Source organism: Peromyscus californicus, unplaced genomic scaffold, assembly GCF_007827085.1.
Source record: "Peromyscus californicus insignis strain IS unplaced genomic scaffold, ASM782708v3 Scaffold_8__1_contigs__length_139910024, whole genome shotgun sequence".
Classification (NCBI taxonomy): domain Eukaryota; kingdom Metazoa; phylum Chordata; class Mammalia; order Rodentia; family Cricetidae; genus Peromyscus; species Peromyscus californicus.
In genome coordinates, this window is record NW_026294606.1 from 8,792,765 (window position 1) to 8,816,784 (window position 24,020).

Below are 24,020 nucleotides of genomic sequence, written 5' to 3' on the forward strand. Positions count from 1 at the left end.
CGTCGGGTCCTGTGCTTCTGTTTCTCCAGTTACCTTACTTCCTAGTACGGCAGGATGGAGTGGCACCCCAGAGACAGAGCATAACCAGACAAAGCCAGAAGTGGCTTGAGGCCTCCCAGGGGACCAAGGGAGCTCATGAGCCCAGGAGGCCAGAGTGTAGGGATCTTCCACTTTTCCTCCCACCTGCACCTGCCACCTTCAGCCCTACCCCATCAATTCCCTGCCAGTGTATACCTGAGAATCATGGTCTTCGGCACCCACCCCCTTGTCAACCAAAGGTGGCAAACCAGTGATCCACCACACTTCGTTTGGCCTCCATCACTTATTAAAGTTTTAGTCAGCTGTTACTGTTTAAAAATCAGAAAATTCTGCATGAGGATCCAGCATTCTAGTTTCTTTTGAAAAGTGAGACCTGGTGACCCAAGCACCCCACCCCGACACCAGTACTTCATGGTAACAACCAGCTACAGCTAGTATTAGCCGGTCCTTCGCTCCCTTGGGGCTCATGTTCAGCCTTCTGAAGTTCTAAGCCTCCTAATAGCGACTGCCATACACACTGGCCATGGCAGCTTCTGACTACATCTTTGCATGAGGCTCTTCTTCCAAAGGAGCAGAAGGCGCGGAGGCTGTCCAAGCCCATCTTTCCTTTGCCTCGGGCCTCAGTGTGGGCGGGCAGGCAGAGCAGGGTAAGCGGGAAGGCAGGGTGGAGAATCCCAGTCAAGAGCCCACCTCCAGACTCTCTCTGGCAATTTTCCAGCAGCATCCCAGGAACTGCCTGTGTCCGGTCTTGAGCCTGGCTGGGGCCAGGTTGCCGCAGATACAGAGCTGGCTGGCTCTTCCTTCAGGCCACTCTGCGTCCTGAGCTGGGCCTCAGGCCTGAGGTTTCCTGAGCTTGAGCAGCACTGAGGTCTGGAATAACAGGCTTCCATACTGTTCAGCCAACTCAGCCAAATATGCACCACGGGGTAGCTGCCGTGTCACAGTCCAGCACGATATTGAGAACAGTGCAGGGGGCCCCTCCTACAGACAGCACTGTGCGGGAGTCCACCTGGTACTTCACAGTGCTCAGGCCTCCCTCCCGGTCCACCTTGAATTGTTCCTGGGAAGAAGAGGAGGAAAGAACATGAACTCACACTTCATGGTGCCAGCTGCTCGCCCATCTCCACTGAAAGAGGAGCGCCCAAAGCTGCCCTCTTGCCAAGCCTGCACCCCGTCAGTAAGGAAAATCCACTCTTCTGTGGGGCAAATACACCTCCAAGAAAGGGATTCCGGCACCTTCAGTTAGGCCTTCCCACCCCAGCCTCCATGGGTCAGGTCTGGGCTGATCCACAGTGCCCAGAAGCACACAGCAGCCACCAAGCAGGGCAAGGTGCCCATGGAGAATGCCCATCAACTGACCTGACCCAACAATGAGAGGATGGCACCATCTGGGCACCACTGGTGAAATGGTAAGGCCTGTTGGTTCCGACCTATCCCTCACCACTGCGGAAACTAGCCAGCACCTGTTTTTGAGCTGCAATGCGTTTCTGGTCCCTCTTCCGCCAGGCTGGGTCATGCAAGTGGCGAAATGTCTGGTACCCAGTTGTGATTCCTGAGGGGCGGAAAAGCTAAGGAAAACAAAGGAAGTAGGGGTCAGGCTGCCTCTCTGGTCACCCTGGCCCTTACCACTAACTCCTCTGGGATCCCACTGGCTGCCATCCTGCAAGACAGGAGATTCTACAGAGAGCCCTGCAAGTCAGGGTGAACGCAGGGATCAGAACCAGGGAGACCAGCTGCAGACCCTAAGATGCAGCAAGTGAAGGGACCCTCCAGACAGCCCCCCAGGACAGCCACGTAGCCCAGGGCCAGGCAGAGCCGGGGGCCAGGCAGAGCCGCGGGGGGGGGGGGGGGGGGGGGGGGGAGCCTTACCTGGAGGCCAGCTCCCTTGATGCGCCGGTAGAACTCATCGTCCTCGCGGCCCCAGCCCCAGAAGCGGTTGGACATCCCGTTGCACTGACACAAAGACAGGCAGTGTCTGTCACATGCCCTCCTCCCAGGGTGCACTTTAGTCTCTTACTGCTCGGGAGAGCCAAGTCTGAGCCCAGCCAGCCAGGCTCCCCTGTCTTCTTCCTGCCCTGACTGCTCTGAGTGACACAGGGTGCTGGCAGGTCCCTTCACTCTGCAGTGGGGATGTGGGGGGGGAAGGAAAGGGTCAGCACATCTTAGGCCCTCCCCACTTCTAACAGGGCCTTGAACTTGTGTGTGATAAGTGTCTCGAGTGTCGGCTCCCTTCAGGGGGCAAAACTGCCAACCTCCATAGCTTTTGCCTTCCTCTCATACCAGTTCTCCCGAGACGGCTGTGCCCAGGTCTTTTCCTGTGTTTGAGGGACAACTGTGATGAGCATTTGCTCAGGGGCGATAGTCATGGAGGACAGAGAACAGTCACTCCCATCTCCTCACCCCTCTGTGTCCCTGGGTCCCATCAAGAGCCGGTGTGCTTTAGTCTGGGACTCCTGTCCAGATTCTGGGGAGGGGAGGGGAGGGGCTCCACCTCCCACCAGCCAGGCCGTGTTTTAAGGGCGGCTATGCAGCCTTCTCACATGAGGAGGGAGGGCCTGGAGACAACGCTGAGAGGGAGGTTCTGCAGCCATCACATCCTAGCTCTCTGTGGCCAGCTGGCACGGGGGCTTCTGTGGTCACAGCAGAGCTCTCCCTGGCTAATGTGCTCATTCCTGGTCCTGTCTTATGTCTCCGGCTGCTGCTGAGTCCCCTGTCAAGCTCAGGCAAGACTCCATCTGCTGGGCCCCAGGAAGGCTGCACTCCCCCCCAACAACTGCCTAGGCCCATGGCGGGAAAGATCCCCAGCATTTCAGTGAGTAGAGCAGGTAGGGCTGGACCTCACCAGCTGGTAGTGCTGCTTGGAGAGCAGCAGAATGCCGCCTACATAGGTCTTGTAGTGGTAGAGAGGGTGGAGCTCTGGGGAGGCCACATGGAAGGGCCCAGCCTCTGGGAAGCCATAGTCCAGCTCCTCATTTAGAGGGAGCAGGTCCACGTCATGCATGGCAATGTAGTCTGTGCTGTTGCTGCTCTCCAGGAAGCCCACATTGATGAGTGCTGCCCGATTGAACCTGCGCGAGAAAAATGATGCTAGGGAGAGGAGGCGAGCTTGTTCACCAACCTCGCTCTAGCCTAGCTGTGCAGGAGAACTTCTTCCATGCCGCCACCCAACCCTGTCGTCACTGTCCCCTGCTGTCACTCTGCCTGCTGCACAAGTGTTTATGGAGCACTTACTACATGCCAAACTGTTCAAAACCACTCTGGAAGAAAGAGCACGGAGAACCAAATCCTGTTCTCCAGGACCTTCCAACAGGAAGGAGCAAGTCAGAGTCAGACAGGGAAGAAGGACACTGGCGGGGGAGGTGGGCAGCTGTTCTCCTACACAGCTGTCGGGACAGCCAGGACGGCACTTCAAGCTGGAACTCGAAGGCCTGATCATATGGAAGCTGGAACCGGGGCCCCACACAGAGGAGAGTAACTGCCAAGGCCACCAAGAGCAGACACCAGGAGGACACTGAGAAGAGACTAGGGGAAGGGGTAGACACTGAGAGGCAAGAGGTGATGGTGGGCAGCAGAAGGAACTGTGAGAACTGGGCAGACTCCAGATGTGATTTGCTGATGGTCTGGATGCTGTGACAAACAAAGAGCTTTTTTGGCTTGCATAACTAGAACTATGTAGCTTCCTCTTCCTGAAATGAGGAAGAGGGAAAGAAAGCAGGTCTGAGGGAGTAGCAATCATAAACTCAGCTACGATCCTGTTGGGACCACCAGATGGAGGCATCACGAGGGAGGCTGCATATGCAGACCTGGAGCTCAGACTAGGGAGTTCCCCATCATTTAATACCAGGAGATGAGAAGGGATGGGATTGTCCACGGGGAGTCTGCAACTGAGGAGAGGGAGTGCTGAGAACAGAGACAGGGTGAAGGGAAATGAGATGAGCGGGGTTGGCCACTGAGATGGAGAAAACCAGAAGTTAAGCAGAGGCATCAGAAGGAAAAAGATCTGCTTTAGAGAAGCCACTGATGCAGGAGGATGACAGCCTGGGATTATGGTCACCGGTGACCTCAGTGAGGGCTGTTGCAGATCATAAGAGATGTCTGTTGAAAGAGTCTCGAAGATAATCCCAGCACTCAGAAGGTGGATCTCGGAGTTTGAGGCCAGCCTGGTCTACAGAGCGAATTTTTCAGGACAGCCAGGGCTATAGAGAAACCCTGTCTTGAGAGGGAGAGGAGGGAGGGAGGAGAGAGAGAGAGAGAGAGAGAGAGAGAGAGAGAGAGAGAGAGAGTGAGTGAGTCTTGAAGGAAGGAATAAAGAAGTAGGGTGACAGCAGTGGGGGTATCTGACAGAGAAGTCTTTTTCCCTTCTTTTTCTTATCTTCTGTTTCTCTCTCACACTTTTTTTTTTTAAAGACAGGGTCTCACTATGCAGCCCTGGCTGTCCTGGAACTTGATACGTAGCTGGCTTTAAACTCCCAGAGACCCACCAGCCTCTGACTCCCCAATGCTGGGATTAAAGGAGTGTACTGCCTTTCCTGGCTCCGTCCTTTTAAAACACTGAGTGTGTATGGAAGTCACAGAATGGTGAGGTCAAAGGACAGCTTGTGAGAGTCAGACTTCTCCTTCCACCATGTGGATTCACCAGGCCTGGCGGCAAGCTCCTCACCTCCCCACTCCTTTCTTTCTGAGGTGTGTTGTCTCTGTGCATCTATGTGCGTGCTGACGGGAATCCCCAGAAGAGGAAAAGCAGAGTATGCAGAAGAGGCCCCAGGGTCACAGCACTGACCTTGAGTAGCAGAGAGGGAGAGGAATCCAAGACCACAGTGGGAGACAGTCCCAGGGAGGGCTGGGACAGTCACTGCCGGGAGGTGAGTGGAGATGGCAGGGAGGAGGAAAGTGCCCCTCCAGTGACCTTGTATCACTGCTTCTTCTCACGTCCGTATACAATTTATCCCACATACAATGATCTTTCTAGAGTAGACATTAGATCCGGGCCCACTCCAAAGGCTCCCACTATATCCAGTGGGAGGGGCCTATCCCTCCCACCATCTGGCCCTTCCTCCCAGTAGCCCTGCTCAGGCCCAAGCCCACTGAGCAACAGGAACAAGCGCTAAGAGCCACGGGCAAGGAGAGGCACTGGAACGGTGCTGCTGGCTCAGGAGCTGGTCCTCACCTGAAATGATCCACCTGGTTGAGCACATAGATGTGGTGTGGGATCTTTTTCCTGCTTAGGAAGCGGTGCATGTGGGGCACAAAGACCAGGAGCTCCTCAAAGCGTTCCCGGAAGGGCACCAGCACTGCCAAGCGGTGAGGTCCCCATGATGCATCTTCTTCCCAGTGCTCAGGGGGCGGCTCTGGAGGGCAAGCCCGAGGTGGGCCCGCAGTCTCCTGCCCTTGTGCCCTGGTCACCTGGGCCATGTCTCCAGAGCAGCTGAGCTGCAGCCAGAGCAGGGAGAAGACGACCAGCAGGAGGAAGGCGATGAAGAGGTGGAAGACGGAGCACTTCCGGCGGAGGCCTCCAGGAAGCAACCTGGCCCTGGGATAAGAGCAGGGAGGTCAGGAGAGCAGGGCAGCTGAGATCCTTTCAAGACCCTTTCTCTGGCCTCGTCCTCCAGGCTCAGATGACTATTGGCCACCTCTAAATACCTAGGGATTAGTGCAGAAGCAATGTTTAATGTTGCTCATGCTACTACCATATATGATCAGCCCATTCACCTCTGTAGGCCCAGCCTGTGCTACCCCCGGGACACTCTCAGCCCATTCACCTCTGTAGGCCCAGCCTGTGCTACCCCCGGGACACTCTTAGACCGCTCACAGCTGACAGGGCTGCCCCAGTTCTTCAGTGATTTCTCACATTCTGAGGGGCTCCTGGTAAGAGTGCTCAGGGAAAAGGGAGAGGCTCATTGTGTCGTATTTATTTCTCCCTAGGACAGTGTTTTGAAGTCCTTAGCCAATGGCAGGAGTTCCAGTTTAGAAAGATATAACCCACTGATTTCCAAACTCCAAACTCACTCCCCAGAAAATTCACCCAGCAGAAATGTTATTTTGTCGTGCTGTTAGGGTGCCCAGAACGCTCCCCAAGAAGGGGTGTGTACTGACATAAACCCAGGCAAAATGGCCAGTATCTAGTCTAGGAAGCTCAAAGAAGCTCAAAACTGCCCAATGTGAGGTCCAGAGGGAGAGTGCAGATTACTGGGTAGCCCATAGGACAGGAGCTAAAGGAAGGTGAAGGGACAGGGCTGGGCTCAGCATCTGCATCCAAATGAAAGAAACTGGACAAACAGCTGGCTATCTCAGACGCTGGGGGACTCGGGGAAACCACCCTTCAGTTAACAATGACAAAAGAACGTATGGAAAGCCGTGCATGGTGGCCACGGTAGATGGATTTCCACCCAAGGTCAAACTGGGTTACATGGTGACACTGTCTCAAAAACAGAGGAAACGAAGAGGCAAAAAAGAAACAGTGAACTTCACCTTTGCCCTCCTCTCAAAGTTCCTGATACCAGGAAAGGATCTGAGAACCCTAAGAAGGAAGCTTCCTCTACAGTCGCTCCTGCCTCCCTGCCCAAGCGATCAGGGAAGAAATCCACATTAGCCTCTAAGAGTCAGGAACTGGTTTTTATGAGACACAGTCTCTCTGTGCAGCCCTGGCTGTCCTAGAACTCGCTCTGCAGACCAGGCTGGCCTCAAACTCTGAAGAGATCCTCCTGTTTCTGCCTCCCGAGTGCTGGTATTAAAAGTGTGTGCCACCACCTCCCGGCCGGTTATCAGGTCTTGTAGACACTACCTCCTAAGTTCTCCTGCGATAGTCTTGACTAATGGTCCTCACCCTGCTCTTCACTTTCAATCTTACAGCTGCTCTGCCTTGGCTTACAATATCAAAGCCAAAGCCCTTGGTCTGGCAGTAAGAATCCTCTGACAAGGTGCTGTAGTTTTGTCAAATCTCCACTTTCTAACAAGCATTCACTCTCATCCTGAGTAACAGGAGACCTTTCCACTTGCCACATTCCTTCCTGCTCCAGCCCTCACCCCACGTTTCTCCTACTTGACACCTCCTTATTTTAACTGCTTAGCAGTTTCCTACCAATCTTTCAAGGCCCAAGATCCATGTCATGGCCATCACTGCCCCCACCAAGTTCCCTGCTTTGTGTTCCCAGGGTACCTGGCACTTCCCTCTTTACATCACCTATGTGTGATGAGCTGCATGATCCTACTTTCAGAACATGTCATATTCTTTTCTATGGCCTCAGGCCCAGTCAGACAGCCAGAGAGCTTGCCAACTGAGTACAGGAAGGGTGGAAGCAGTCCAAGCATGCTTTAAGTCATACGCTGGAGCCACATCTAAGCCTACCTTTCAAAAGACACGACTGCAAATCTGGAAGCCAGCAGCCCTGAAGCCAGGCCCAGGTCCCACATGCAGCTGCTAGGTTGCCCAGCAGGACCGCCCTCCCCGACTTTCTGACTTACCCCCCATCATCTTGTGGTGATGGTTTCCACTGTGGAGCAGTAGAGCCCAGACCTGCAAGTGGTCTGACAAGCCTGGAACCTTTACAGATTCTTTCTTGCACTCTGGGCTCTTTCTGGGAGCGGGGTGAAGACTTAGACGATGAACAATGGGTAATAGACCTCCTTTGGGGGGAATAAGCAATGACCATTATCCAAGAGTATGGCATGGATTGAACAGTCCATGCACTTTCTTATGATGTTTCTTCAATTTAACTTGCCCTTTCTTCGAGGATTGTAGTGCCCAAGGGCACTCTCATTCTTTGCTCTAAAGGCCAAAACCACTGAGGGTCCCAATTCTATCAATAAAGCTGATAGTGGACATTGAGAACAGATATTGTTGGTGCCACCTGGTGGCAGTCTCCAGAACTGCAGTCCCAGGTGTTCCCACACCCATGATCTGAGGGGCATTTTAAAAAAGGGTTGGTTTCCTGTATCAGTCAACACCTAGGGCTAATTAGAGGTGCTTCAACTCCAAGCACGCTTGTTCTATAGCTAGCACACAGTTACTGCAGTGCTTTATATTTGCTGCGTGGGTCTTTGCCACTTTATCAGAAGCACAGAATGGACATCCATCTGTTTTTCTGAGAACACAATAAAAGAAACAGATCAGAATATGGAAATTCTCCTCTACTTCAAATATCATCTTCATTAATCCTCAAAGAACCCTTCCAAGTAGATAATATGATTGCTCATTTCAGAGATGGAAAACTGAGGTCAGAAAAATTAACTGGTCTGTTTCTGGCCACCATTCACCATGTTTCTATTATATTACTATTACATTTTAACACCAAATCTTAAAAAAAAAAAATTGTGCCCACTAAACTCGAGTCTTACTAAACATGTCACTCATTAAGTGAATATCCACTAAAGTGTGTTTGGGGGAAGAAGGATGAGAGAGAGGAGCATATTTCAAGTCTGAAGTATATTGTCCCTATAAATCTAGGCAGAGAAATCACCTCCCAATTCTGCTTCAGTGAGAAATATCTTAAATTCAGGTCGGGCCAGACTCACACCTAACACTCGAGGCTGGACCCATGCAAGTACAACAGCACAGGAAATGAACTCATGGGTGTGTCTAGTGTAAGCCAGGCAATGGCTATCCAACCAGGCAGAGAACATAGAAAGCTTCTGTCTGGTGTGATCTTCCGGGCCAACTGCAAAGTATGAAGAAGTATGAAAGAAAGGGGTAGGATCTGAAGTCACATGGATGTGATGAGGCAGACAGAAAAAAAATACAGACCCTCAGTGCCACAGCATAGAGAGGATCCTCTGTAAGAAGTGAACGGAATCAGTGTCCCGCAGGAAAACAGATGAACCAGTGAGGAAAAAAGACACACACAAAAGACACATGGGAGAAAGGGACTAAATAGAGGAACAAACACAAAGAGAGATTAATGCAGAGAAGACACAGAGACCGTGACCGCGACACAGAGCCCGAGAGAGACATATGCGCAATGGAAGCTGGTAGAAAAAGAGAGCCATGCAGCCAATGCCAATGGCTCCCTCCCCCAAAACCACAGACCCTTAGGGTGACCCCCAGAAATGCAGACGCGACGGCGTCAGGCCCCTAGATTCTGCCGGCGTTAAGGAAAATAATGGCACCCGAGAGGACGCGGCTCCGGCTGGTCGCCGCCGCTCACCTGCCTTCCTCCCAGGGCAGCTGCGCCGCTTTCCTCCGGGACGGCAACATCGTGGGGAGACACAGCTGGACATGGAGCTCTAGCTCCCAGCCCGGCCGCCAGGCCTGCCCGGCCTACGCGGCGTCTCCGCCTCCGCCTCCGCCCCGCCCCCCGGTCCGCCGGGTCCGTCCCTCCGGCCGGGCCGGCTGCACCCCAGCGCCGCCGCTGGAAGGTTCTGTTGCCCGGAGAAACCCTCTCCCGGCGGCGGGACCCGCTGGCTGTCACACACAAAAAAAAGGCAGTTCCTTCCCTCACCCAGGTCAAAGGCCTCCAAACCAGCTGAGCATAGCTGGGACTAGACGTGCACTCCAGAACAGCACTTCTGGGATAAGGTGCCTCTTCCTCATTTTCCCCAGTGAAGGCTGGCAGCATCACAGCATGGTCAGCCCAGCAGAATAAGCATGTAAACTTGGAGCACAATAGCCAGTTCAGGATTCAGGGCTGGGTTCGGTAGACTCACCAAATAACAGGAGCTGAGCTCTGAACACTGATTGCGATTCAAACCCTGCTCCGACAATTCAAGTATGTTCTGAGGCAAGTCAACTTTTCTGTGACTGTTTCACCACTTGGGTATATAAATTGTTCCTATTCGGTATGGTCATTGAAGAAACTGTAAACTGACTTGGTGCAATGCTTGGCACAGTCACCACTATATAAATGCTGTCGTCCAGTATTTAAAGAGAAGTGAAGCACTGACGAGGAGACCAAGCTCCCTATCTGCTCAGTCTTTGTGTGCATTTATCCACTCCCTTATCCATTGCCAGCTCCCCCTCCTCCCCACGAAAGAAAGAGGCAGTTACTGGACTTGACCTCTGCTCTTCTTTCAGGAAAAATTTAATATTCTAATAAATACCTAATATCTATTAAGTCCTACTCTGTGGCAATCATTATTCTAAATTCTTTACTACTGTACTCTTTTCTTTTTTGTCAAAAGCGAGTTTTTAATTATGAAAAAGCAATGTGATCTAGAAACTGACATACCAGTATCTAATAAAATGACATAGTAGATTTCCTAAATAATTTACAAAGAGCAGAAACTGGTCTTGAGGGGCTGGAGAGATGGCTCAGCGGTTAAGAGCACTGGCTGTTCTTCCAGAGGTCCTGAGTTCAATTCCCAGCAACCACATGGAGGTTCACAACCATCCGTAATGAGATCTGGTGCCCTCTTCTGACCTGCAAACATGCATGTAGGCAGAACACTGTGTACATAAAAAATAAATCTTTAAAAAAAGAAACTGGTCTTGAGCAGTGTTCCCCTCCCTGCACATCCCAGTTCCCCACACTGAGCTGATAAGTAGGCCCCAAGAGCTCAGGCTTGCACAATATACAAATATCTCCTTTCTTCCTATGGGTCCCTGTGGGATCAGGGGTAAAAGTGGCCCCCAAGAATCTCTGCACTGGGAATAAAGGGGGTGGTTTCATGGGATGACTCCTGCAGGGCCTTGGTCCTAGTTACAAGGTTCAGAACTGTCTAGCATCTCAATTACATTCCTAATATGGATGAGCCTCTGTGAGGCTGGAGAACAAGGTGCTGTATGAGTCCTGGAGAGCATGGGCAGTTCCCATCACCTCTTCAAGGTCTTCCTAAATTACTCCTGAGCTGTGGCCAGTGGTTATCAATGGGCCCAGATATAACTGAAATAGAAGTGTTCTGGATCCCGTTAGTCAAGTCCTTGTTAGCAGTGTCCTGGGGATGCTGATGAGCCCAGTGCCTCCTCTGGAAGTTCATGGGGTGGGTGGCACGGACATCCTGATGGCTTGGTGGCTGGACAGGGCCTGTTTCCTGTAGGAAGTCTGCTGTCCTCATTCACGAATAAGGGAGACAGTCATGTCACCACTCTCTTCGGCCTTGATGGCTTTGTCCAGTTTTTGTGGCAGCTTCTGGAGATGCTGGATTCCAGCCCCCACAGGCTCTAGGTCACTGTCAGACTCACTGGGAGAGCAGAGAGGTTCTGTGGAGGAACAGGGGCTCCGGAGGGCAGCCTCCCTCCTTAGCCGCTGACGTCGATGGGCATGTGGACCTGGCATCCCAGTTGGCCCTGTATAGCCGAGTGTTCTGGCTCAGACTGGGTGGTGAGGACCCTCTGTCCTTCTGGACTCATTTTTTCCTCACTTTCACCTGTGTTCAGCCACCTGGTGCCGCTTTGGCAGGACTCCTGGATTCTCTGAGACATAGCACTTTTGGCTGAGCGAGCTGAAGCCTGAAGATGCTGCTGCTCTGGCTCTGGGGTTTCCAGGGGTTTCCAAGAGGGGCCAGTCCCGAGGTTGAGGCTGACGGCTCTCAGTGGCAGCCTCCTTTGGAACCGTCTGCATAAGGAGCCCAGGGGACCCGTCTCCAGATGCCCCTCAGCAGACGGCGTCACCGCCTTCTCTAGATGTTTCTCCTTTAGGAGTGATCATCTGTGCATGGAGGCCATCATGTCCTGCCACTGAGACGCCATGTGCTTGGTCCAGTCTCCTCTGCCCGCTAGATCCTGAGACCTGAAGATCGACACCCGCTCTTCACCCACCACAGCAGATTTTTCCTACTGTTCTTTTATTCAGTCCTATGAACAGGCATTCTTTCCGTTGTGAAGATGAGAGAACCGAGGTACAGGCCAATCAGGTGCTTTGCATAATCCTTTTCACCCACAATCTGCGATCTCCACACTGCTTCAAGAGAGAGCTCCACTACTGGTGAGAACTTAACTGTTTTAACTCTCTCTTTCCCCTCTTACACCCTGACACAACACAACCCTCACCCACCCTGTTAGCAAGTCAGCTCTTGATGTGGCAGACCAAAGGTAGGGCTGACTTTCTGCGGAGACCAGTTAGGTAGGACCTGATGACAGTGATGGGGGACCATGTGACCTGTCCCTCTAGTGTTAGATTCCAGTATCTCAACTAAATTTTACATAAAAACCCAAATTAACTTTTTTTTTTTTTTGGTTTTTCGAGACAGGGTTTCTCTGTGTAGCTTTGCGTCTTTCCTGGAACTCACTTGGTGGCACAGGCTGGCCTCGAACTCACAGAGATCCGCTTGGCTCTGCCTCCCGAGTTCTGGGATTAAAGGCATGAGCCACCACCACCCAGCCAAAATTAACTCATTTTATATTACAGCATTCAATTATACGTCATGTTGATATTGAGTGTCCTTGATATTATGGTAAGAATGCGCTTTACACCCAGGTCTTCCTTTCAAAAATTCATAAAAACACCAGCAACCCTACAATTTGTTACTGGTTTTGACAAACCCATTACCATATGCCTGCTACAAGAAAACATGCAAAGGATGGAGAGCATGATGTTCACATGATGGAGACTGATCCTGGAATGTGAAGCCCTGTGCCCACTGGAAGAGGTTCTTCTCTCTCTTATCTCTATTTATTTATTTTAATTTTTTAAATTTCTGGTTTTTCAAGACAGGATTTCTCGGTGTAGTCCTGGCTGTTCTGGATCTCACTCTGTAGACGAGGCGGGCCTTGAATTCAAAAGGCATGCACCACCACCACCCGGCAAGTCCATGTATTGTCACACCTGCTGAGAGTTAACTGTACACAGGACAAGTCTTTCTTTTTTTTAATTGGGAAACCAATGTAACAAACCCAAACTCACTGAAAATAAACTCAGTAACTAAGACTGCAGGCTCTGTCTCCAACCAGCACCAAAGTCTCTGCTTTGCCTGTTACCAGTTGCTCAAGCCCCAGAAAGGACAACTATAAGAAACTCAAGCCAACCTCTGGGCCCCTTTCCTGCACTGCATCCCCTCCACCCCACCCTTAAATTGACACACATACACCTAGATCAGTAGGCTGGTTCTAAGCCAAAGGCAAGAAAAGCAAGGTTCCTGGAATAACAAGGAGTCACTGATATACCCTGACCTGCTCAAAATCCCGTGTTAACAAAGGAAGACAGAAAGAAAACCAGCTTGCTGGCCCACCCACTTCCCTCCCGAAACCTACCCCAGACAGCAGCCCACATCCCTGATCAGTAACACTGAGAATCTAAGACACCAAGGGCATCACCAGCTCCTGAGTGATTACTGCAAAAGGTCCAGAGGTGGAGGTGGGAAGGGCTTGTCCCACCACCCACTCAGCATTAGTTAGCCAAGTTGCTGCCCTCAGCTTGAGCCTGAGGAGTGAGGGCATGCTTGCAGTCCCTTTCCCCTTCAGAACATCTATGGCTGAAAACCAGTCCTCCTCCCAGAGAGGAACCAGCTCCAGGAGGTCCTTTTCCCATAGCCTGGAAGAAAATTGCCTGTGAGGCTTGGGACAGCTACACCAACTTCTTGGCTTCAAAAAAACTCTTGAGGTGTCGCATCTGCCAGACACCAATGGCCACAAGGATGAGCGTTTGCAGGATGGACCACCACAACACTCGCTGGTTGGTGCTCTCACTGGTTTGTCGGAAGCGCTCCTCCCGCCACTGTGGGGAAATGAATGGCAAGTCTCAGTCCAGGACTGCTAGAACCACTGCGTTCCCAGCTTGCAAGGATGACCCAGGGCCACCATCTCTGCCTACATTCCAGCCAGATGCCTGGGAACTGCCTTCATCATCAACAGTCAGGTGACTGCCAGCAGACTAATGCATTTCTCCTAAGTCTGTCTGTGCATCTGTCAGGTCCTCACTTGACCCTTCCTGATACCTAGAGAAGAAGTAAGGGCATGGTGACAACCCCAAGGGACAGAGGTGTCCTGGAGTGCTTAGTGTGGACTTCCATTCAGGTCTCTTAAGCTGCTCCTTCAAGATCATCTGTGTCATATATTCAGACTGCAAAGTGGTGGGCTGGATACGTTTTGTTTGGTTCACACAGTAGGTTTTTTTTTCCCCCAGAGGTTAGGACTGAACCCAGGGCCTTGTGCTTGCTAGGCAAGCGTTCTACCACTGAGCTAAACCCCCAAACCCCACAGTAGGTTTTTTGCTTTTATTTATTTGTTTTCCTTCTTAAGATGTGATCTCACTATGCATCCCTGGCTGACCTGGAACTTGCTATATAGATCAGGCTGGCCTCGAACTCCCATAGACCCCCCAGTCTCTGCCTCTGGAATGCTTAGATTAAAGGTATGTGCCACCATGCCTGTCACCACTTAAAACTTAGGAAAACTTCACATAAAAACCTGGATCTTCGCCATTAGTCCCAGTACTTTGGAGGCAGAGGCAGGAGGCTCTCTGAGTTCGAGGCCAGCCTGATCTATAGATCGAGTTCCAGAAGAGCTACACAGAGAAACTTTGTCTGGAAAAATCAACAATCAAAACAAACAAACAAAAAAATCCCTGGACCTTTAGCTCTTATTGGTGTGGGGTGGGGATGCTAAAAACTCAGGTTTGCATTTTCTGCAAGAAGGCCCTGGAAGACACTCTACAATTTTCCCTGTTTAGATGGGTCACTGTTCTACAACTCCTTAAGGAAACATTCATTCATGGTACCTGTCCGGTCCCTAGTCACAAATTTAGAGGCTCTGGGTTCTGGCAGCACTTAGAACCTTTAAAACAATTGCCATGCTGTTCTTCTGTGAATGTGATTTAGTGTGATGTCAGGCTCTTTTTTTTTTTTTTTTTTTCTTTTTTTGGTTTTTTGGTTTTTCGAGACGAGGTTTCTCTGTGTAGTTTTGGTACCTGTCCTGGAACTCACTCTGTAGACTAGGCTGGCCTCAAACTCAGAGATCTGCCTGCCTCTGTCTCCCGAGTGCTGGGATTAAAGGTGTGCGCCACCACTGCCTGGCCGGATGTCAGGCTCTTAAGAGTCTATAACTCACTTACATGGCCTCTGTAAGACCTACTCACGATCTAGACCTGCACTCTGGCCAGAGTAAGTGCCCTGGGGTGCCTTGGCTGAGGCGGCAGGCAGCTCCTGGGAAGCCTGTCGCTCCTGCCCACCCACTCACTCACCCGCTGGTAGTTCTGCTCCTTTTGGATCTGCTCCACTTGCTCCACCAGCTGCCGCACTCTCAGCTGCAGCTCACTCAGCTTGTCTTTGGCGGCAATTTCTGCATAGTCGTTCGCATGTTCACCTACTTGGATGTCAAGGTGAACTCTCTGCGGATGAAAATCGAGACAGGAGAGTCAGGCAGTCCTGCTGCCTCTGAATGTCTGACTGGCAGCTGATCCCTCTACTTTCCTTCATGTCTTCATTCAGCTCACACACCAAGACCCCACTCAGTGCTACATTTGGGCTCATAAGCTGACTAATGCTCATACCATTTGTTCTCTGTAACTGTGGCTTCTGCAGATCAGAAGTACTTCAAAAAGCAAAAACACAGATTTAAAAAATACATATATTTGTACCAAGTATGGAGACTTTTTTGGTTGTTCTCTAATCAATTCAGTATGAGATATAGATATATATCACTAACATTGCATTAGGAATTATAAGTGATCTAGAGATGATAAAGTATATGGCTGCATATGTACGCATTGTATTAAAATACACTATTAGGGTTCTAAGGAGTGGTTATACAAATTCATCAGCCACTATGTCCTGTATGTCTACTGGAAATCCAATGGCTTTAAAAGACACAGAATCCAATACCCCTCACACTCACATTACCAACAGTCCTTTGATCAAGGTATCCTGGCTGAAAGCCTTTAGTCCCACATGGATTCACTTACCAGCATGCCTCCAGCAAAGAGAGAGAACTTGGTAGAATTTGAGTGAAGACAGATCTGGTGCTCACCAGGGGTATGGGAGGTAAATGTGAATCTTCCCTCAGAGCCATACTGCCGGGCCAAGATGACCTGGAGACAGGGGAGAAGTTTCAGTCAGTGATGCTGTAGGGAGGCTGGAAAAAAAACGGCAATAAAGGCTCTAAGTACCACAAAAGATAGTAAGAAGAGCCTTGGCCACGTCACAACGCTAAAAGATCCCAAGTTACTCAGCAGCAGTTGCCAGCAGGGTTGAAGCATCCAACATCAGGCTAGCAAGTAATTACTCCCAGGAAGGACTTCCCTTATTCATTCTTAGCAGTGTCAGCTGGATGTTCATGTTGCTGTTTTGGAGACAGAATCTCATTTTGTATCCCTGGCTGGCCTAGAAGTAGGTGGCCGGCCTGCCTCTGCCTCCCAGGGACTGGGATTAAATACATGCTGCACCACACCCACCTTGTTGCAAGTTTTTTTTTTTTTTCCTTATGTGTATGAGTGTCTTGCCTGCACATATATATGTGCTCCATGTGCATGCCTATGAGTGGTTGTGAGCCATCACGTGGGTACCAGGAACTGAACTGAACTCAGGTTCTGTGCAAGAACAGCAAATGCTCTTTTTTTTTTTTTTATCTTTCAAGACAGGGTTTCTCTGTGTATCCCTGGCTGTCGTGGAACTCACTGTGTAGACCAGACTAGCCTGGAACTCACAGTCACAGAGATCCACCTGCCTCTCTCTGCCTCCCGAGTGCTGGGATTATAGGTGTGCGCCACCACTGCCCGGCCACAGCAAATGCTTTTAACTGACGAGGAGACATCTCTCCAGGCCCTTGATGAAACCAAACTATTTTGTTTTTCATTTTTAAAACATTATTTGTCAAAATGAAAAGGTACTCCTTTTTGGAAGGTGCTCTGTTTTATGAAATTCTGGCTTTAACAACAGCTTTAGTATTAGCCAACTTTTTGATATCCATCACTACCATTAATCCACATATCACTAGTATAAAATAAGTGAACTTCCATTTCACAAGCTGGTTCAAGGCCAGTAACTGACTTGGAATCACGCAGCAGTCACTGAGAAGTTGAGAACAGCCACCTGCCCAGCAAACGCGGCCCAAGCTCGTAATGAAAATCTGGCATCTTCGCACATCACCGTCTTTCTCACTCAACCAGATACGGAAACTAACGAAGTCCCGGAGCTCGCTCGACGCAGGGCCAGCTCACCTTGTCCTCGGGGTCTTTCACCTCCACGAACATGCCAAGCCCAGGGGTGGCTGGCTGGTACTCCTCCCGCTGTTTGTCATACAGCTGTGTCCGGTAATTTCCTGGAGACAGGCGAAAAAGGGAAGATGAGAAGAGCTCGATGCGGCGCCGAGTCGGCGGCCGACAGGACAGGGCCAGGCCAGCTACCCAGGACTGTTCGCTTCCCCCAGCCCCAAGACCACTGACTTGTCCCAAACGCTCCCTTTCGCCCCCGCACCGATGACCATGGTCTCGTCCGGAATTTCCTCAATAAAGCACTTCTTCTCGGTCTCCCCAATGTGGAAATAGAGCGCGCCTCCGCGGGCTGCAAACCACAACAGCAGCAGGAAGGCCCGCATCCCTCTTCCTAGCAAGAGTCCGGGTGGGGTCCCAACAACCCGCACGCCTTGCTCGGCAGCCATCTTGCCCCACCTGCCTGCGCAGGCGCAAGCGGCCAAGCCACGTAGCCCATCGAAGGCCACCGCGGTGCCTGCCGGGACTGCGAGTTCCACCGCCTGGACTACAAGTCCCTAGATACCCCACGCCTCCGCGCGGCAGTACCTGATTGGGGCCAGTTTCTACAGGATTCCTATTGGCGTATACAAAGAGGAAGACTTTCCTTTGATTTTGCTAAATAGCGAGATGACTGATAATGGTTGTCACACTTTGATATACTATGAAACTGAGGCAGGGTTTTGAGGTTGCAGAACGAATATAAGCAGAGGAAAGATTCGAACCTGTTTCGTCCAGTAGTAATACAACTCTCCCTCTTCCCCACCCTCTCTCCCTCTTCCCATCCCTCATTACTTTTGTTTGTTTTGAGACAGGGTCTTGCTGTGTAGCTCTGCCTAACCTGGAACTTACGATGCAAAGCCCTCTGGCCTTAAATTTGAGGTGTTCTTCCTGTCTCTGCCTCCCAAGTGCTGGGATTTAGGCATGCAACACTGTGTTCAGCCATCCTACTCTCCTTTGGTTATTATCTGCAGGGTCTACACTTTTCCATTAGTATCTTTTTAATTTATTTATATCCTTGTATCAAAAACGAACCTCTTGGGGCTGGAGAGATGACTTGGCGGCTAAGAACACTGACTGCTCTTCCAGAGATCCTGAGTTCAATCCCAGCAACCACATGGTGGCTCACAACCATCTGTAATGAGATCTGGCACCCTCTTCTGGCCTGCAGATATACATGCAGACAGAATACTGTATACATAATAAATAAATGTTTTTTTAAAAATGAACCTCTTATGGACAACATATAATTAAATCATGCCTCTAAAAAGCCATTCTGCCGGTTTCTACCTTTTAATTGTAGTTTATACAACTTATTTAATTTAACCATTAACAGGATTTATAGCTAGCATTTTGTTATTTGTTTCTGTATGTCTTGTATTTATTGCTCACCAATGCAATACTTTCATACTTTGTAGCATATTTTCTTTCCTTTTCTTTTTTTTCTTTTTGAGACAAAGTCTGACCATGTAACCCTGGCTGGCTTGGAACTTGATATGTAGACCAGGCTGGCCTTGAACTCATAGAGATCTGTCTACCTCTCCCTAGTGCTGGGACTGAATTAACCTCTTCATGATTGTAGGGCTCATAAAGGATACAAATCCCTCTGTAGGCCTGAGATTGATGGAGAAAAGGAAAGCAGGGAAGCCCACAAGGCAAAAAGAGAGGTCCCACATTGTAGCTCAGACAAGAGTGAATGGAAAATTTACTACACAAGTTGATTGATAGTGCGGAGAGATTCCATGGAGCAGGAGATCCAGAGGGCACCATAGGAAGGCTGTTGGAGAAAAACAGCAGAAAAGCTAGATCTGATCCCCCTTCAAGCCTTGGGTACAGGAGGGCAAAAGACCTAGGTCCACAATGCCATTGGAGATCTCCCAGATGAAGCATTTGTACAAACTGTGGGCCTCAAACAACTCCCTCTATAATCCATGAGAAGCAGCAGCTGCACCAGCAGCAGGGCAGGGCTAGTCTGCCTCGGAGCTCAGTCCTACCGTCACCCAATCTGCCACCCTCATGCCCCATGGTTCCTGTCCGGTGGCCCCATCAGTAGCAGCTGCCTCCTCAGGGGCAGCTGTGTGAGTACAGCTGCTCATTGTACTCCAGAAATGCTTTCTCAGCCCCACCTTAGGTAACCAAAAAATCCAGTGAGGCAAAAGTTGTTTGGGCTTCTTGCTAATGTAGTGAGAGCTTCAGCAGGGAAAGAGCTGTCCTATACAGTTTGTTTGGCAAGTGTCCCAGACAGGAGCTGAGATGGTAGGGATGGGGAGTAAGCTTATGATCTGAACCTGAACATGGAGGGTCCTAGCTTTTGGGGTGCGGGGGAGAATGTGCTAAAGAACTGCAGAAATAGAAAGGGAGTCATGACATTGTAAGAGGGGTGGGGTTCAGCCAAGCACTGAAGCATGGTTAAATCCCCGAAATTAAGGGAGGGCAAGTTCTATTTAGACAATGAGATTTGGGAGGTCAAGGAAGCTGGAGAAGGACCATGGAAACATGGGGGAGATAAGCTGGGCTGAGTCACCAAGCGGTCACCAGGAGCCAGGTCCTCTTGCATAGAGGAAGAAATCCCTTCATCTAGAGATCCAAAAGCAGCTGTTATGGGTGACCCTAGAGGGTGTAAGAAGGTGATGGGAATGTAGTTGGAATAGACAACGAAATTTGTATTATATAAGACTATAGGCCGGGCGGTGGTGGCGCACGCCTTTAATCCCAGCACTCGGGAGGCAGAGCCAGGCGGATCTCTGTGAGTTCGAGGCCAGCCTGGTCTCCAAAGCGAGTTCCAGGAGAGGCGCAAAGCTACACAGAGAAACCCTGTCTCGAAAAACCAAAAAAAAAAAAAAAAGGCGTGCGCCACCACCGCCCGGCCTAACCACAATTTTTAAATAAAATAAATGTCTAAATGTGGGATGATTCATTGCTTGAGGACCACCCGACCCAAACCAGTAAAAAAGATACTTTCTGAGAGCCAACCTGGGTCTGCCTAAGGGCCTTAGCAACAGCAGCTGAGACATGATCTGGAGATGACTTGGACCAATGAGAGGCAGCCATGTCACACCAGCAGATGCATATTCATCAGCGCCCCCCACCCCAACTGGGTGGGGTGGAGGGTATATAAGGTTTGCCTCTTCCAGAATAAACTGAGCTTGTTTCTACTTTCTCCCAGAGTCTGTGTGGTTTGACTTTGTGCCTACTTGCCCCCCTCCCCCAAAGGGAACAACACAACAGAACCCTGCAACATCTAAACATAAGGGGATTTCTATGTATGCTGAAATATTAAAAAGAATATTAAAGGAAGTTTTTTGGCACATGTTGCAGTATGAATGAACCTTGAGAACACAGTGCTGAGTAAAAGAAAGCAATCATGCTGGGCTATGGTGGAGTATGACTTTAATCCCAGCACTTGAGAGACAGAGGCAGGTGGATCTCTGTGAGTTCAAGGCTAGCCTTGTCTACAGAGCAAGTTCCAGGACAGCCAGGAATACACACAGAGAAATACTGTCTTGAAAAAACAACAAAAAAAAGCAATCACAAAAAGACATATGCTATATGCATATTCATATACATATACTATTTGCATACTCATATTCCTATACTATTTGCATATACATATACTATATGTAAAATATCTAGAGCCAGGGCTCAAGGAAGAGGGGAGATGTTCCCAGGTTTAAGTGTGAAATGGCAAGAGTTCTGGAAATGTGTTGTACAAATGTGGATGTATTTAATACCACTGAAATATACACTATACACAATAAGGTTGATATAGTGAATTCTACATCTATTTTACTAGTCTTTTTTTTTTAAAGATCTATTTATTTATTATGTATACAGTGTTCTGCCTACATGCCAGAAGAGGGCACTAGATCAAATTACAAATGGTTCTGAGTCACCATGTGGTTGCTGGGAATTGAGCTCAGGACCTCTGGAAGAACAGCCAGTGTTCTTAACCTCTGAGCCATCTCTCCAGCCCTTTACTAGTCACTTTTAAATATTAAGAGAAAGGAAGGAAAAAAGGAAGGAAGGAGGGAAGGAAGGAAGGAAGGAAGGAAGGAAGGAAGGCTGGGTGATACAACAGGATAGGCACTTGGGCGGAAAAAAAAACTCAAAATCTTGAAGCACACAGTACCCTAGGAAGAGCAAAAGACTCAGTCTCACAGTATAAACTTGAATTCACAATACAGACTCAAATGCCAACATAATGCCTGCCGTGGAATAATCCTTTTGTACGCTGTGAAAATGTATTGCTCTCATTGGTTTAATAAAGAGCTAACTGGCTAATAGTGAGGCAGGAAGAGGTTAGGTGGGAGAGCCAGACAGACTGAGAAAATGCTGGGAAAGTAGGAGGGCAGAATCACCAAGAGACACCAAGAGAAGGAGGGTGAAGATGCCATGTTAAAAGGAAGTACCAAGCAACATAGTAGAACATGGATAAGAAGTATAGGTTAAATTAAGTTGTAAGAGCTAGTTAGTAACAAGCCTAAACTATCGACTGAACATTTATAATTAATAAATTTCCATGTTGGTTGTTTGGGAGCTGGCTTTTTATTAGCCATTTCCTGTCCTGACTGCCTGTTCCCAAATACCCAGCAGGCACTTCCCAAATTACCACACCGAGGCATTATATTATAAATGCTCAGGCGATAGCTCAGGCTTATTACTAACTAGCTCTTACACTTAAATTAACCCATAATTCTTATTTATGTTTAGCCATGTGACTTGGTATCTTTTCTCAGTATGACATTCTCATTTTTATTCTCTGCCTTTGCCAGCAACTTACTGATTCTGCCTTTCCTCTTCCAAGAATTTTCCTTGTCTGGCTCTTGCACTCAATCTCTTCTTGTTGAATCAGACTTTTATTAGCAAATGAGAGTAATACATATTCATAGTGCAGAAAAAGGATTGTTCCACAACATTTCCCACTTTTGGTCTAATAAAAAGCGAGGTTTTAACTAACATAGAAAAACTACATACAATAAGTACAACAATTATATGCAAATATATACAGGCAATAGTTACATTAACAATGTCTAGTCCATAGCATTTGACAAATTCAGAGAAAATACTCTATTATCTATCCTATCTTGGTGAGTCCAAAGTCTTGTACCTAATTCACTTTCTATCCTAACTTGCATTACCAACCCAAAACTATCTTTTTTTTTTTTTTTTTTTTAACCCTAGGATGTTTATTACAGAGGTAAACCCTGATCCTCGAGATAGGCTTATCGGTAGGATTTCTGGTATTGAGCACGGGCACCAGGACCTCCAAACTTTTTGGATTCACAGTGAAGTGGATCGGCTACAAGCAGGGTCCAGTCATACTGGATGAGGATATCTTTGATCTCCTTCTTAGAGGCCTCATCCACATACTTTTGGTAATAAGCCACCAGGGCTTTGGAGATGGACTGTCAGATAGCCTAAATTTGGGCCACATGACCACCACCCTTCACATGGACCCGGATATCCACACCAGCAAATCGTTCCTTGCCCAGCAGCAGAACGGGCTCCAAGAACGGGCAGCAAGATGTCTCTGTTGTTAGGTAACATTATACACTTCTGGGGGTCTTTGATGGAGTTTTCCTTAGTTATGACAGAAAGTAAATTAGGTATAAAACTTTTAATTCACTAAGATAGGATTATTTTCTCTGAATATGCTAAATACAAATGGTCTGAATATTGTAAATATAATTCTTACTTGATAACTGCTTTTGTTGTTTTTATATTTATAATTAAAAGTAAGCCTATGTGTGTGATTTACTTAAGAGCTGGGTGATGGGCCCCCCAAAAGAGCAAAAGAACAAAAACATCAACAATGCCTTTTAATAATTTTCCCAGAAACATACTTTAGGTTTGTTTCTGAGATTGGAGGAATGTTAATCTATGTATTCCATTGCTGCAATAAATCACATCTCCATAAACTCACTGCTGTGTTAGACACATATTGCTTTAATTTTCTTCTCTGTCCTTCTGCTCCTATATATTTGATCTATCTCATGGTTTGTTTTACCTGAGATAAAGTTCCGATCCATAAAAGCTGAACATTTACCTCCTGAAGAGACCAATTTGAATGCCAAGATTCTGGTGCAATTAGTGTTACATCTGCTCCTATGTCTACAAGACCTTCAATTATAATGTCATTTATTCATATTTTTAGCTTTGGTCTTTGATCATGTATAGAAGTTTGCCAAAACATTTGCTCTATGGTTTCTCTTGAAATTTTTGTTTTATCTTCTAAAGCTGTTCTGTCAACCAGAGCAGTATGGTTTTTCACTTTAAAGTCCTTTAATTTAAGTCCTTTATTGCTCTGAGTAGGAGTTTCCCCCTTGCTGACAGGGAATGACTGAACCAAATTTGACATGAGAACCTGTGAGAGGTGCCCCCAAGATGTTTACCAATGGCAAAGGGTTACCTTGTCTGTACCTTGTTGATCTGCATTCATTGGTCCAATGTCGGCCTTTGCCGCACATTCTCAATACTCCAGAAGGCAAGGGCCTTCTCTTTGGGTGAGAAGAACATTGTTTCTAGGAATGCACTGCCTACAATCCCTTTTTAGGTAACCTTGTTTGCCACAATTAAAACACCTGACATTTTGATTTTTTTCAAGCCTTTGGAAATTACCTCTCCTATCCAAGCATCATCATGGTCATGAGATTCAATATTGATTGTATCTCGGATTCATTCCTCTATGGGTGCTGATCTTGCCTTTAAAGACCTAATTACCCTTTTGCATTGTGCATTAGCATCTTCAAAAGTCAAAGATTCAACTATTATTTGTCTAGCTTCTGAATTTGGTATCATTCTATTTACAGCTGAAGTCAATCTTTGTAAAAAATCAGTGAAGGTTTCTTTTAGGTCTGTGCTAGAGTCCAGTCTGGATGAGTGCAGGGTCTGAAGATGGGTGGATGCAAGCAGAGCAATCAGACATAGGAT

General features: G+C 48.6%; 2 protein-coding genes and 1 pseudogene across 3 annotated transcripts; all 3 read right to left on the reverse strand.

Moving 5' to 3' along the window:
- Positions 1–373: 373 nt before the first annotated feature.
- On the reverse strand, positions 374–9,344 carry B4galt7 (beta-1,4-galactosyltransferase 7). Of its 2 annotated transcripts, XM_052727586.1 has the most exons (6): positions 9,180–9,337; positions 5,207–5,569; positions 2,882–3,107; positions 1,909–1,992; positions 1,503–1,607; positions 374–1,099 (listed from the first exon to the last, which is right to left on the reverse strand). In XM_052727586.1, the coding sequence occupies exons 1-6, from the start codon at positions 9,227–9,229 to the stop codon at positions 944–946; spliced, it is 984 nt and encodes a 327-aa protein (XP_052583546.1). In that variant the 5' UTR covers positions 9,230–9,337; the 3' UTR covers positions 374–943. The 2 variants fall into 2 exon arrangements, with proteins under 2 accessions (XP_052583546.1, XP_052583547.1); XM_052727587.1 differs by lacking the exon at positions 1,503–1,607 and having other exon boundaries at positions 9,180–9,344.
- Positions 9,345–9,456: 112 nt separating this feature from the next.
- LOC128103319 (protein PIMREG-like) lies at positions 9,457–12,641 on the reverse strand (annotated as a pseudogene).
- Positions 12,642–12,761: 120 nt separating this feature from the next.
- On the reverse strand, positions 12,762–17,516 carry Tmed9 (transmembrane p24 trafficking protein 9). The gene is made up of 5 exons (XM_052727589.1): positions 17,317–17,516; positions 17,061–17,161; positions 15,807–15,932; positions 15,087–15,233; positions 12,762–13,622 (listed from the first exon to the last, which is right to left on the reverse strand). The coding sequence occupies exons 1-5, from the start codon at positions 17,498–17,500 to the stop codon at positions 13,473–13,475; spliced, it is 708 nt and encodes a 235-aa protein (XP_052583549.1). The 5' UTR covers positions 17,501–17,516; the 3' UTR covers positions 12,762–13,472.
- Between the last annotated feature and the right edge of the window lie 6,504 nt (positions 17,517–24,020).

Excerpts from the sequence above, each read along its gene's own strand:
- Tmed9 (XM_052727589.1), bottom strand. The coding sequence starts at position 17,500 with ATGGCTGCCGAGCAAGGCGTGCGGGTTGTTGGGACCCCACCCGGACTC. Across the intron at positions 17,162-17,316 it reads GGACGAGACCATGGTCATCG|GAAATTACCGGACACAGCTG; the intron begins GTGCGGGGGCGA and ends GCCTGTCTCCAG. Across the intron at positions 15,234-15,806 it reads TCTTTGCTGGAGGCATGCTG|AGAGTTCACCTTGACATCCA; the intron begins GTAAGTGAATCC and ends TTTCATCCGCAG.
- B4galt7 (XM_052727586.1), bottom strand. The coding sequence starts at position 9,229 with ATGTTGCCGTCCCGGAGGAAAGCGGCGCAGCTGCCCTGGGAGGAAGGC. Across the intron at positions 5,570-9,179 it reads CTGCCCTGGGAGGAAGGCAG|GGCCAGGTTGCTTCCTGGAG; the intron begins GTGAGCGGCGGC and ends CTCTTATCCCAG. Across the intron at positions 1,993-2,881 it reads CCAAGCAGCACTACCAGCTG|TGCAACGGGATGTCCAACCG; the intron begins GTGAGGTCCAGC and ends TCTTTGTGTCAG.